The sequence below is a fragment of the Rattus rattus genome, chromosome 5 (genome assembly GCF_011064425.1).
Source record: "Rattus rattus isolate New Zealand chromosome 5, Rrattus_CSIRO_v1, whole genome shotgun sequence".
Taxonomy (NCBI): Eukaryota; Metazoa; Chordata; class Mammalia; order Rodentia; family Muridae; genus Rattus; species Rattus rattus.
Window position 1 is genome coordinate 47,075,199 of NC_046158.1, and position 15,412 is coordinate 47,090,610.

The following is a 15,412-nucleotide window of genomic DNA, read 5'->3' on the forward strand; positions in this document are numbered from 1 at the left end:
TATAAGAAATAATGAAAATGACACCATTCATTGGTGAAAAGAAGTGGAAAAGAGATAGTATGTGTGTGTGTGTATGTATGATGTATGCGCACACATGTGTGTATATATATATGTATATATGTGTGTATATATATGTGTGTGTATACATATATGTGTGTATATATATGTGTGTGTATATACATGTGTGTTTATACATGTGTGTATGTATATATGTGTGTATATACATGTGTGCATATATATGTGTGTGTGTTTACGTGTGTGTGTGTATGCGTGTGTGTGAGTATGTGTGTATATGTGTGTGTGAGTGTGTGTGTATACATGTGTGTGTGAGTGTGTGTGAGTGTGAGTGTGTGTGTATAGTGTGAGTGTGAGTGTGAGTGTGTGTGTGTGTGTATGTGTGTGTGTGTGTGTGTGTGTGTGTGGCAGATGGAGGTACAGGCCATAAGGATACTAGAGAGCCATGTGGAAGACTTTGTAGAAAAGGTGATGCTTCACTTAGTGTTTCCAAACTCTGTTCTAAACACATTTACAGATGGAGCACATAACTATTGCATATATTATCCTAGTTACTGAGAGCCTAACAGTGAAAATATGTTAAAGACTTCTATCCTTGTATAAGCCCTCTCAGTGCTTTAACAAAATGCCTCCTTTAAGAAACTTAAAAGGAGATGTTATTTATTTCAGCTCATGTTTTCAGAGGTGTCAGTTGATCATGGAGGGGAGAGAAAGGCAGAACAGGACTGGAAAATAGTAGCCAGGAAGAAGGATAAAGAAAGAGCAAAGGTGTGTGGAGAGAGGGATCATCAGTTGAGAGCACTTGTTGCTCTTCCAGAGATCCAGGTTGGATTCCCAGCACCCATGACCGGCTCATGACCATGCCTAACTCCAGTCCCAGAGAAGCCAATACCCTCTTCTGATCTCTGCTGGCACCAGGTACATACGTGGTACACAGACTTACATGGAGGCAAAACAGTGCCCAAAAATTAATAAATCTCATTTAAAAAAAAAAAGAAAGGGTTGGGATTTAGCTCAGTGGTGAGCTGCTTGCCAGGGAGGCCTAAATTTCTCATTTGAAAAAAAAAAAAAAAAAAAAAAAAAAAAAAAAAAAGAAAAGAAAAGAAAGGGCTGGCAAGGACGAGCCCCAAGGGCACTGACACTGCCACACGTCTTTCAGCGAGGCCCCGCCTGCTCACACCTCTCAAGAACCATTGCTTCCTGACAGATGAGATGATCAGCTCTCTCCAGCATGCGGTTCCACCCTCATGTATTTATTGCTTTGCTGTAGTTCCAAAAGCAACAATGGCAACTGACTGTGAACTGAAGCCTCCAAATCTGTGAGCCAGAATAAAACTCTCATCTTAGGCTGAAGAATCAGGTGTTTCCTTCATACTGGAAAGCTGGCCACTAAAGTGTGATTTTCCTTTATTTTTTATTTTCATTTTTGGGTTTTACTTTAGAAGATTTAACTTTTAATTGAGATAATCTTGAAAATCTTCCATGGGAAGGGGATACTTAATAAAGATCTAAGAGTTCAGGACATAGTGGCACCATTAATCCCAGTACTGGTAGGCAGATATAGGTGGATCTCTGTGAGTTTAAGGTCAACCTGGTCTACATAGTGAGTTCCAGAATAGCCAGAGTCATGTAGAAAGACCTTACCTCAAAACAAAACAAAACAAAACAAAAAACACCTAAGACAGTGGTGAGGCTCACATTGTGGCGTATCTGTGTGGCATTTCCAGAGAGGATTATTTGAGAGGGAATATGGGCTGGGGTCTTAGACTGAATAAAGAGAGAAAACAAGCTGAGCCTATGCACCAGCATTCATCTCTCTCTGCTTTCTGGCCCTTGTTGGTCTGAACAGTCTCATGCTTCTGCCTCCACAGCCATGACCAGCTCTGGCCACTATGCCTTTCCACCATATCGGGGTATGTGGCCCTTAAACTGTGAGCCAAGGTTAACTCCTTCATTAAATCGTTTCTTGTCAGATACTCAGCTACAACAATGAGAACAGGAAATACAGACTCATAGGAGTCTCCTCTAACTCAGTGCTCCCTTCCTGCAGCATACCAGTGTTTTCAAACATCTACCAGAGTTACGGAATATTCCATGGCACACCTCAACTCTCATCCCCCAAACGGAAACTATCAGGTCACTAAATGTCATCTATGAGACTTCAATTCCCAAAGACAACTATCACAGTGTAATTTCTGAGTCACTGGAAAGCAATCTCGGGTAGCACTTTAGTGATTATATTTTGTTAAAACCCTACCTGTGTGTTTCAGCTTCTTTGTCTTTCCTCATTTGTATAAGACGTTTTTTGGCTTTGATAAACTTTCTAGTCTTTTCCTCTTCTTCCTCTTGCTGCTGCTGTTCTACAGCTCGGATGATGTTTTTATCACGAATATTGTCCTTAAAGAAATAAGTAATGTATTGTCACAAAATGCCTTTCAATACATCTATCAAGAGCCCGTCAAGTGGTCATGGCCTCTCATCCAGTTATTTCTCTTCTAAAAACTTATCCTAAAATAATAATCAGAAGTTTGAACAAATGTTCATGTTAAGGTTTATTTACATTAATAACAAAAAATACTGAAAATAATCTATAAGTATTCAATAATTCAATAATAGTTGAGTAAACTATAATCTTGATGATGTGAGATTTTAGAACGTATCTTTTTCAAATATCAGAAATTACTGACTCCCGAACACTCTTCATTGTGAAGATGCTCAAGGATATACTTCAGCAAGAGGGAGAGTAAATAAGGACAGACATCAGAGTCAGGAGCAAGAGGCGGGTCCGAGAAGAGGTGGAGGCAAACCCCAGGACGACAGCTGGGCAGCTGGCAGGCTAGCAACCAGGCAGTCCCAGAGGGACTGGGGACATGGGTCTCCATAGACAAGTTCTAAGGAAACCGACATCGGCGATTGCTTACTATTTGGTCAAATATTGAAAATTAGCATCAATATACATCTGCCAGGATTTAATGAATATATGGAAAAGCTAAGTGATCAAAATAAAAATTAAAAAGATCAAAATAAACTCACTAAACAAACAAAAATCAAGGTAGAAAAGTAACCATTTGTAATAGTGGGCATAGTGATGTATAGCTGTGATCTGTGTGGCTAGGGAGGGGAAGTAAGGCAGGAGAATCACAAATTTGAGGTCAGTCAGGGTCGCATAGGGAGACCCTGTCTTAAAACAAAATGAAAATGAATGTTCACGTAATGAAAGAGCGCGGTAGTGGTCGGTTCTGCAGAGGTGAATATTTACACAGTCCTGGTGCCTAGGTCAGTGTGATGCTGTTCAAAGTGGAAGACGAGAGTAAGATGAGAGGTGCACGACAAAGGGAGGAGGGAGCCAGACCCTCCACAGCCTGGACACTAATAAACAATCACACGGATAGCGTTTGGAGCCTCATTATGAAAACTACATATAGGGCTGGAGAGATGGCACAAGGAGGTAGGGTAGCTGAGCCTTCCGTCCTGAGGCCTCAGGCTCAGGCTGTAGGAGATCCCAGGAAGCAACGGGGACCAAGCAGCGAAGCAGCTCTCCCTTTCCAAGATCTCAGTCTTCATGTTTTAACTTTGCAGCACAAATATCACTTTTAAAAAATGCTGAGGCTGGAGAGATGACTCAGGGGTTAAAAGCACTGGCTGCTCTTACAGAGGATCCTGGTTCAGTTCCCAGCATCCACATGGAGGTTCAGAACCATCTGTAACTCCAGTTCCAATGGATCCAACACCTTCTTTCTGGCCTCTGCAAGCACAACACACATGTGGTGCACAGATCTACATGCAGGCAAAACACCCATACACATAAAGTACAAGTACAGTTTTTAAAAATGTTAAAGACAAATAAAATCAAATTATGATATCCCTAAACTATCACAGCAGAAATTATACATAAATCATCCCATTCATTCCTAACAACTTTTGTTTTAAAGAAATTAATTTTATATAGAAAACTTATTATTTTCCTTCCTACATGAGATCACGTCCACACGAAGCCATACTGACTAGAATCAGCCAGAGTGTGGATTCTCTCGGGACACAGCTTTCTGGATGCTTTTCTCCTACACCAGCCTGTCTTGACTCAGGCATCTGACTGTGACATTTTCAACTTACAAAAAACCGCTTCCTGCTTGCATCTATCTCTTCCTGCTTCCTGCTTAGTTTTTTTTTCATCTCGATTTCATACAGCAAATTCTGCCGCTTTATCTCCTCGGCATCTTTTTCTTCACTTTTCTTCCTTGTTTCTTCTTCCTCTTCATGTTCCTTTATTCTAAAACAGAACACAAGTGTAACCGAGAGCAAGGGGAAAAAGCTATGTCGTATCTTAGGGAGAAGAACCAGGTGACGCTTAAGGAAGGATGTAGGGAAAAGAAACACGAAGTGGCAGAAACAATCCGAATGACCCAGGCTGCCCACATTTGCTGGGCTTCAAGCCCATTTTGTTCCTCTAGCTCAAGCACTCCTTTTCTTTAGAAAGGACACTTAGCTGAAGAAGAGGGATGGAGAAGTCTGTGGGCTCCAGATAGCTGATGGTGCAGAAAGCACAGCGGAGGCCCCAAGAGGTTGGTTACTCCTCGAGGGCCGTAGAAGAGGTATCCATACCCAATGGGCCACTGTGGTTGTTATTCTCCTGTAGCTCCCTGAGAGTTGACTACTAATGCCTTCTGGGTAGTAAGCTCCAAATGCTTGCCAACTCTCAAGGCTCCTGGATGAGTTCTTCAGGGATATCTGGAGCTGGCCTCACAGCACAGCCCTGATCAGGAGGGTTCTTCCCCAGCATCACCTCTTCTATTCACTTCCCACACTCTAGGAGCTCCCAGCAGCAGCAATACCCAGCAGACTCTGGATTCCTGGGGTCCTTCACCTAGCAGGCACCCTGAGCACATGGCAAGACTCTTCATGTCCCACAGGTCTGTGTCCTCCTCTAATTGTGTTTCCTTCTGAACAGGTGGCTCAGGGAAAGTCAACAATCTAAAGAGACAGCTAAAGAATGAGCCGCTCTTTCATGCACACGCAACGAAGCCAACGTTTCTCCCACAGTCTTTTTGTATTAGGGAGAGAAAAACTCCCTCTGCTAGGCCACACAGGGAAGTAAGCCAAGAAATTTGGCACAGACACAAAGTAAAGAAGCTTAGAAGTTAGAGTGCTTTCTCTAGGAGGAACTAAAGAAACTTAGGATTGTGTTGGTCCCTTTAAGTTTAGGACAGAACAACAAAATACAAAATGTTGCAGGTTTAGGATTGGAGAGATGAGCTCAGTAATTAAGAGCACTTTGGCTCAGGCCCACAACGCTCTGAAACTTCAGGTAACTATAGCTTCTGATGCCCTCTTCTGGCCCTTATGGGAATACACCATGCGGCTTCTTCACAGGCACACAAGCACATACACACAAACAAACACAGGGTTTGTTTGCTTGTTTTTTCTGATTAATTTGACGTCAAGATTTACCGTCACCATTTTTGTGATGTAGTCGGCTCTAGTTGGTTATTTATTTGTTGAGCCAGAGGACCTGAAATTTCCATCAACGTTCTAAATTTGCATTAAGTCAAATTATCCAAATAAGATAAAAATCTTTACTGACAGGTAATTAAAAATGTAATTGTTATAAAACCCATCAGTCAATGACAACATCATTCCTTTTCACTGGTAGAGCAGATATTTCCCTCACATTCATGCTCAGAATGCAAAACTGTTTTCTGCCCAAAGAATGACTCAGGCAGTGGATGCACACATGTCTGTCTTCCAGATTGGCTAGCACATTCTAAAGCAACTCTGCCATGCTTTGCATGTAGGACCATAGCGACTGGCAGCCCAAGAGTGTTAAAGAAGGTTCACATTCTCACTGTCCCAAGTTGTGCTTATTGAGATCTAATTTCTCTCAAGCTCACCCATACTCTGAATAGTCCTATAAAAGCAATGGGGAGACTGGGTGTGGTGATACATGCCTTTAATTCAGCATACAGAAACAGAGGAAAAGACTGAGGCAGAAAGGCAGACGCAGGAGGATCTCTGTGATTCAGGGTCAGCCTGCTCAACGGAGTTCGTGCCAGGTTAGCCTGGGGTACCTTGTCGAAAGAAAGAAAGAAAGAAAGAAAGAAAGAAAGAAAGAAAGAAAGAAAGAAAGAAAGAAAGAAAGAAGGAAAGAGAGAAAGAAAGAGAGAAAGAAAGAAAGACAGACAGACAGACAGACAGACTTTTATCACAGCAGAAATGTGGTCCTCATAGGACAATCCAGCAAGCATCAGTGGTGCTAAGTTAATTTCATAGCCATCCTACACTCCATATGTGCAAAGCCTAATCCATCTTCTAAGTGGATCCTTGTGGTCTCACTTTGGTGGACAGCACCGTCTTTGCAGTTGCCTATGCTGGAGGCCTGAGCCCCTCTGTAGTCCTTAGCTCCTTATTCAATTATCGAATAGCTACTGAAGTCCTACCTCAATGATGCAACAGCTATCAAGGAACTTACATTAGAGTTAGGGACTGCAACTAAGCACTGTGATATGCCATAGAGAAAGTAAAAGACAGCCAGGTAGAGGTGGTGCACACACTTTTAATCCCAGCAGTTGGGAGGCAGAGGCAGGTGGATCTCTGTGAATTTGAGGCTAGCCTGGTCTACAAAGGTGAGTTCAGATTACACAAAGAAAAGCCCTGTCTTGAAAAACACACACACACAGAGAGAGAGAGAGAGAGAGAGAGAGAGAGAGAGAGAGAGAGAGAGAGAGAGAGAACCAAGAAAAAGAGTAACAAACCTTTCTAGACTGAGCTGTACACCAAGAGATGCAAGGCCTCTCTTGAGATGGTAAGAATACCACAGATAAAGAACAGAGAAGTAAATTCTAGAGAGAAAGAAACAGTCTGTGAGAAGTACTGAAGCCAGAAATTCTTAGCAGGTACTCAAGGCCCCAGAAGGTAAGGGCACGTGTCAGGGTAATGAGGAAATGGACAAGTGGTAGAGAGAGCTTGAGATAAGATGAGGTAAGAGAGAGCTTGAGATGAGATGAGGTTAGACTCCACAGTCACTTTAAATGACTGGAAAGCTGCTACAGCACCAAAACCAGCAGAATAATTCACTTCCTTTTTATTTGAACGGATATCATAGATGCTGAATAGCAAAGGGGATAGGGAAGAGAGTGGCGTCCATGAAGAGCTGAGGCAACAATCCGTGCAATAGATGGGAGCCTCCAGGCCTAAGAGGATGGCTACCAATTCAAGACTTCTTTGGGAGTAAAGCAAATTACCATGAGTTGCTTGTAGATTTGTTGTGGAACATAAAGAAGATAAGGGGTCAAGGTAGGAGTTCTGGTTTGAAGTGGGCAGATAAGGGTGCTACTGGGCAGTCCACTGAGCGGTTGGGAATCCATACTCATCTTTGAGGTACCTATAAGACTCTGTAATGGAGATCTCTTGGAGGAAGCTGGAAAACTAGAGCTCAAAGGAGTGGATGAGCTCTCTAAGATGGATAAAACCACTTTGGCCTCTTCTCTCTTTCTACCCTTTTCATAAAGGAACTTAACCAGGGGAGAGTGCTGCAGAGCCAATAGGATGCAAAAGTAATAAGTCAAAAAAAAAAATTAAGACAGGATCTTACTATGTAGCCTTGGCTGGCCTGGACTTTTCTGTGTAGATCAGGCCGGACTCAAACTCAGATCTTACTGCCTCTGCCTCCCAAGTACTGGGGATCAAAGGTGTGTGCCACCAAGCCCAGCGGTAAAATTTCCTTAAACAAGATCTATAATGTTCTTCCTACAGAAAAACTACCTACGGAAGGAATGAGAAACACACATTGTCAATAAATATTTGGCTGTCTTTAAATAGGTATTTTTAATTTCTTGGTTAAAATCCGTCTACTCGGGGAGTTGTGTCTCCACAGTTCCTCACTTGCCTCATCTTCAGGATGCTAGTGTGAGACAGATTCTCCTACTTGACACAGCTCCAAAGGGGTTAGCCTGCCTGTGTCTGGTGCCTGCAAACTGTTTACGATGTTGGTATATGTCATACTTTTTCAGGCACGGAGCCAGAGGTTTTAATAACTGATTGCTGAGTACCTCAAAATATAGTGGTTTAAAACAATAAACACTTCTATTCATGCATTCCTAACCAGCAGGATGAGGAGGGGCTTAGACGGGTGGCTCTGAAGGGACTGCAGTCAAGCTGCCAGCGGGGGCTCTAGTGGGCCCACAGCTGCACTAAGGCACACACACACTTGCAGTTTTCTGCCTGCCATCTGTCCCTTCTCATAGACTTGATTTAGTATCTTGCAAGATGGAAGTCAGCTTCCCCAGTAAGCTCTCCAAGGGATAAGCAAGGAAGAAACCAGATATTCTAAATATCCTAATCCGAAATGTCACAACCACTCTGTCACATTCTGGCCAATGGCCATGAATATGTGTAGCCTGTCCTCCAGACACAAATTAGGCTCTATCCTTTGAAGAAAAGGTAAAGAACATGCAGACATATTTTACACCATCACAAGGCAATCCCTGAGTAGCACCTGGTAATACCGTTTTACAATGTTTATTTATTTTATGGTATGAGTGTTCTGCCTACACAGAAGTCAGAAGAAGGTATTGGCTTCCCTGGAACTGGAGCTACAGATGGTCATGAGTGGCCATGTGGGCACTGGGAATCAAACGCAGCCAGCTCTTAACCACTTAGTAGACATGTGTATGTGTGTGTGTACCTGTGTGATGAATGCAGACTTGTGCACTTGTGAAGGCCAGAGGGCAATTTTGTGGAGTTAGCTCTTTCCTTTCAAAGACTGCACTCATGTCAGGCTTGGGCCTTTACCCACTGAGCCATCTCAGTGGTCTTTGCTTTGGTTTTTATGGTAGGGTCTTGCTATGTAGACCAGACTAACCTCCAATTCTTGATTTCCCTGCTGCAGCCTCCTCAGTACTACCGATGTATATCAATGGTTACAAATGTATCACCACAGTTGTCTCTAATAGTGAGTGTTAATCTTTTTTAAATTTTTCTACCATGTTTTTAGCATGCATTAATTTCAAAATCAGAGGCAAAGCTATATGCACACATGCTCACTGCTGCACACTCGCTGCTGCACACTCGCTGCTGCACACTCACTCCTGCACACTGCTGTATGCTCACTGCTGTATACTCACTGCTGTATACTCACTGCTGCACACTCACTGCTGCACATTCACTGTTGTACACTCACGGATGCACACTCACAGATGCACACTCACAGATGCACACTCACGGATGCACACTCATGGCTGCACATTCACTGCTGCACAGTTATATACTCACTGCTACACACTCACTGCTGCACTGCTGCACACTCACTACTGCACACTCACTGCTGCACGCACACTGCTGCATGCTCACTGCTGCACATTCACTGTTGTACACTCACAGATGCACACTCACAGATGCACACTCATCCTGCACACTCACTGCTGCACAGTTATATACTCACTGTTGCACACTCACTACTACACACTCATTGCTGCACACTCACTGCCGCACAGTTGTATACTCACTGCTATACACTCATTGCTGCACACTCGCTGGTGCACACTCGCTGCTGCATACTCGCTGCTGCACTCTTACGGCTGCACACTCACTGCTGCACACTGTTGTATACTCACTGCTATACACTCATTGCTGCACACTCACTGCTGCACACGCGCTGCTGTATACTCACTGTTTCAGGTGATCTTTGGCAAGAGCTACTCTTTCTCTGCGCTGCTTTTCTAGTTTCTCTTGGTCTTCTTTAAGAGCTTTCGCGTCGTTGAGTTTCACTTGCTCCTCCCATTTTTTATCTGATTTTACTGCATTCTTTTTGTACTGAATCTGGACATCACGCTCTTTCATAACTCTACTGAGAAGAAGTCCTGACTACAAAAAAAACCACACTATTTTAAGAAAACTATGTATACTTACAGAGAGAAAACTGTTAACTATGCATGCTAAATATACATATATAGAGAGAGAAGAGAAGCCAGATAGTACATGAAAGCGTTTCACTCTCTCTGTCTGGTAAAACTGATACTGCTTTGCATTTTCGATGGCCTTCTTTCTTTCTCCTTGTTTGTATATTTCTTCCTCCAGATCAAGAATTTGTCTTTCAGCCTCAAGCTCTTCATTACGCTTCTGCCTGGCTCTAAGTTTCTGTTCTTTCATTCCCTGTGAAAAGACAAAATACACTTTTTCTCTCTCTATTTTTTCAGTGTTGGGGATCAAACCCAAGGCCCTGTGGTCAAATCCCAACACAAAAGCAATCTTTTGTTTTTATTTTTCAATTTAATTGGCCCATGAGTTAATATCAGTACATGATTACTTAAATTTCATTATGAATTTTTATTGTTTGCATAATTCATTAGTAAACATGAGCATACACATTGAATAAATTTTTAAATAATGTTTAGTTAGTTAATGTGCACAGCCATTTTGCCATATGCATGTCTGCGCATTACGTGCTTGCCTGGTACCTGAGGAGGTCAGAAGAGGTGTTGGATACCCTGGGTCTGTAGTTACAGAACATTGTGAACTGCCATGTGTGTGCTGCAAATTAACCCAGATCTTCTGGAAGAGCAATCAGTGTTCTTAACCACTTAGCCATCATTCCAGCACTGAACACATTTTTAATTTAATTTTTTAGATGGGTAGTACAAAACTATTAATGGGGTATATAATGAATTTCTCTCTCTCCAATACTAAGACTTCACTAACCTTAAAAACTTTCCTATTGACTAATCATGGCAGTGTCTACTTGTAACTCCAGCTACTCTGAAGCAGAGGCAAGAGGACCACTTGAGACTGAGTCTGAGGTTGAAGCTGTTTGAACAGGAATAGTCCCCAAAGTCTCATCATGTGTTTGAATGCTTGGCCATAGGGAGTGACACTATTAGGAGGTGTGGTCTTATTGGAGGAGGTGTGTCACTGTTGGGGTGGCCTGTGAGGTCTCATATGCTCAAGCTCCACCCGATGTGACACACACTCTCCTGCTGCTGGATGCAGAACTCTCAGCTCCTTCTTCAGCACCATATCTGCCTGCAAGATGCCATGATGACCATGAACGAAACCTCTGAAATGTAAGCCAGCCTCAATTAAATATTTTCCTTTGTAAAATTTGCCATGGTCATGGAGTGTCTTCAGAGCAATAGAAACCCTAACTAAGACAGAGGTCACCATGGACAGTATAAAGGAATCTCAAAACGCAAACGAACAAACAAAAAATCCACCACCACCACCAACAAAACTCTTTTAAAAGACAAGTTAATAATTCAAGATATAGGGCTGGAGAGATGGCTCAGCGGTTAAGAGCAGCACCCGACTGCTCTTCCAGAGGTCATGAGTTCAATTCCCAGCAACCACATGGTGGCTCACAACCATCTGTAAAGAGTTCTGATGCCCTCTTCTGGTGTATCTGAAGACAGCTACAGTGTACTTATATATAATAAATAAATAAATCTTTAAAAAAAATAATTCAAGATATATACTGAGAGGAAATATTTTCAAATATAGATGTCTCCTTTGAGACAGGGTATCATAGAGTCTGGGCTAGCCTTAAACTTACTGTATAGTCAAAGATGACCTTGAACTTTCATTTTTCCTTTTGCCATCTCCAAATGTTGGGATTATAGGTATGGACCACCATGCCTGGATTTAAATGGTATTACAGACTGAGTCCAGAGTTCCATGCATGCTGAACAGACACTCTACCAGCTGCTCTACATTCCTAGCCTTGTTTCTGCTATTGTTGTTTTGTTGTTTTGATTTTGGAGGCAAGGTCTTGATATGTTGATCAGGCTGGTCTTGAACTCACTATGTAGTCCAGGTTGGCCTTGAACCCAAGGTCTCTCTGGGCTTCCTCAGTATTTGGATTATAAGGATGTGCCACCGCACTTATCTTCAGAATATGTTTTTAAAGTTCTCTAAAATCAATAGAAGAAAAAAATCTAATCATGGAAATTTGAAGAGGTGGAAAGCAAGTTCATCAAAAGATGTTTAGCCAACAGTCTAGTTTCCTCTCCATTGCTGTGATAAAAACACTTTGGCCAAAAGCAACTTGGGTGAGGAAAGGGTTTAATTGGTTTATACTTTAAGGTCACAATCCATCACTGAGGGAAGTTACCACAGGAACTCAAAGTAGGAACCTGAAGCAGATGTTACAGAGGAACTCCACTCTCGGGCTTACCCTGTGCTTGTTCGGGCTCAAGGTCAGGGACCATGCTTCCTTCTACGGGTCAGGACCACCTGCCTAGGGATGGTGCTGCCCACAGTGGGAGGGGCCTCCTACATCAACTTTCAGTCAAGATGATCCCTCACAGACATGCTTACAGACCAATCTGATGGAAACAATTACTCAGTTCAGGTGATTATAGGCTATGTCACATTGAGAATTAGCTAGGACAGCTGGTGAGAAAGCACTGCCACCAAGACAGGCAACAGGAGTTAGATTCTGAGAATCCACATGGTGGAGAGAGAGAAAGGACTACCATGACTACATATGACTACCATATGACCTCCATATGTGCATGATACATGGATGTACAATAAACATTATATTTAAAATATTTAACATTTGTGATTAGGAAAACTTGAATTCAAGCCATATGGAAAAATTCATACCCATTAGAACGTCTGTAATGAGAAAGACTGGGGTTGAGGATTTAGCTCAGTGGTAGAGCGCTTGCCTAGCAAGCGCAAGGCCCTGGGTTCGGTCCCCAGCTCCGGAAAAAAAAAAAAATGGAGAAAGACTAACCATACTGACTATTGATGAGAACACAGAAGCAACAGGACTCTCATCCTGCTGGTGGGAGGGGAGATATAAAATCACAATTGCTTTGGAATTTCTTACAAAGTTAATTTTTTAAAGATGTGTGTGTGTGTGTGTGTGTGTGTGTGTGTGTGTGTGTGTACATGTGTGCAGGTGTCTCAAGAGGCCAGGAGAGGCTGTCAGATCTCCTAGAGCTGGTGTTACAGGTGATTGTGAGCTGTTCAATGTGAGTCCTGAAAAGTAAGTGCAAATCCTCTGAAAGAACTATGAGCACTGCTGAGCCATCTCTCCCCCTACCCTTTAACCCACTTACAAAGTTATATACACCGATTATGAGTTCACTGTATATATTCATATTAAAATATCTACTTAAGAGAAATGGGAACATATGTCCATGTACAGACTTATATGAATGTTCACAGCAACTATATTTATAGTAATCGAAAGATGGAGACAACCCAGATGTCAACATTTGGTTGATGTCATACCATCAAGTGAGCAGGTAAACTGTAGTGTACCAACCCCTGGACTGTTACTCAACAATACAAAGAGTGCATCGAGCTCTCAAAGGGGGAGAATAAAAACTACAGCAACGAAGGGTAGTGGTGACCTACGCAGTTCTAAGGAGGAGTGACAAAGGTGCTTTTAGGTGCTGAGTACGTTCGTTATCTTAACTCTAACGATGGTCTCGGAGGCACGTACATGCCAACATTTAACAAAATGTTTCCCTTAATTGAGTCATTTATGGTATGTTTCCTAAAGATCTTTAAAATGTGTGTTAGTGTACTTATGACAGTTTGAACATAAAATTATACAAGGTACAAGGCACTATTCAGAAGCAATGGTTACTGTTCAAAGCATATGAGTTCTGGAAAGGCGAGACTTACTGCGTATGTGTTAGTCCAGTGTTTTACCAATTCTTGGGATTTCATATGCATATTTTTCTTTGCTGTTCTTTCTGCACGAAGGACCGCTGCTTCTCTTGTCAACTTGTTGAGGCTATCCCGAATCCTTTCCCACTCAGCATGTGGAATGATGGTGACCTGCTGGAGATCTACTGCTCTAGGTAGGAGAGGTGGATAAGGAATCTCTTCTTTTTCATAGCTCTCCATTCCTAATGTATTAAAGACATAGTGATTAAATACTTTTCAGGAAGAGTTCACATGATTTTCCCCCAAAATGTCTGGAGTGGGGTGGTATCTGAAAATTGCCTCAAATGTGTAACTTAAGACCGGCTAAGGGAAATACTACAAGGCTTTAGGAAATCAGAGTGATCAAATCTTTGGTGATTTCCTTCATGTGGAAACTTGGGCAACACATTTAACTTTGTGGAATCTTGGTGGAAAGACTCCTGATGAAGAGAGTGAGGCCTGTGGCCTGGGTGGAGAGCAAACGTGCTGGTTGGGTTGATTCCACCGCATTTGCTAAGGGTCCATCCTTGGACTCCTCTTCAGCCATGCTAATGAGATAGGCAGGATGAGCTGTTTTACAAGATCCATTTAAAGCAATCGTTGCATTAAATTTGACAAGATATGCCTCCAAAGCCATCATTACAGTTCAGATAATGGCCTCAGGACACCATCCATCCCCATGCCCTGTTGTCATTTCATAGGTGGATACTTTTAGAAACATCCATCTCCTGCATTTGCAGACACTGTGATGGACTCTATACAACGTCTTCCCCATTGAGAAGGCAACTTGAAGAAGCAACTACAGTCTTGAGCAAGGACTAGATAGTTTAAATATACAGATATCTCCCTTGCTAACAATTACTTCTCTAATGTTAATCAAAGACGCCGAACAAAAAGCTCTTCTTTGTTTTGGGAGAGATGCTCAAAGACTTTCAAGCTGAACATGAGCAAGGAAACAAGAGAGATGGTTAAGGGGGCCATCCCATGACCTCAAGAGGAACCAGTTTCGGATGAAGCTGTTAGTATGAAATGCAAACAAGAAGCCAAGGAAGAAGCTAGAGCAATGATTATCACATTGCAGTGCTAATCAACCCAACCTGAAGGTATGGTCACCCCTTCAGAAGGAAGTGCATACATTTCCTTAATTGTTAATATGATTGAGTTGGATATTGTTACATAAACTCAAAATATGCTAAGTAATACAGTGGAGTTCATTAACAACCCTCTTCAGAAACATGCTCAACTCAGGATCCTCCTGCCTCAGCCTCCTAAGGAGTTAGGATTCTAGGTACTTACTACTGTGTCTAGCTTAGGTCTCAATAGCTCTCAATGCTGCCAGTCTGGCAACATGAATACCATGGTATTTAAGTCACAACACCAAAGAACTACTAGACATGATGAATCATAACAATTATTTGTGAAACGTCTGTTGTGATAGTTAAAACTATTTTTTGGCTTAAACAGAAAGGGGAAAGATGTAGAGGAATTTTAATCCAGCAATGTGGTTGCTCTAAACTGGAATACAGACACACACCTTTAGGCCCTCTAGCTGGAATACAGACATGTCCACAGTATACTTTAATCCCCAACAACAAAGGGAAAGTAGTTTGTAGAAGAAAGCAGCCATGTTTCGAAAAAAAAGAACCAAAAAAAAAAGTGATGTCTAATTGAGAGGGAGATAAAGTGATGAATCAGAGAAAGATTTGACATAATAAGATGTGCCCAAGAACAGACAGGCAGGAAG

The 15,412-nt window shown here is 42.2% G+C and overlaps 1 protein-coding gene across 1 annotated transcript in view; it reads right to left on the reverse strand.

Moving 5' to 3' along the window:
• Ccdc173 (coiled-coil domain containing 173) overlaps positions 1-15,412 on the reverse strand; it is a 32,596-nt gene that overhangs the window by 15,908 nt on the left and 1,276 nt on the right. Inside the window, exons 2-6 of the mRNA XM_032903449.1 lie at positions 13,645-13,871; positions 9,988-10,161; positions 9,680-9,873; positions 4,129-4,285; positions 2,273-2,412 (exon numbers count right to left, since the gene is read on the reverse strand). Of these exons, the coding sequence (XP_032759340.1) occupies positions 2,273-2,412; positions 4,129-4,285; positions 9,680-9,873; positions 9,988-10,161; positions 13,645-13,871 (892 nt within the window). The remainder of the gene's footprint in view (positions 1-2,272; positions 2,413-4,128; positions 4,286-9,679; positions 9,874-9,987; positions 10,162-13,644; positions 13,872-15,412) is intronic.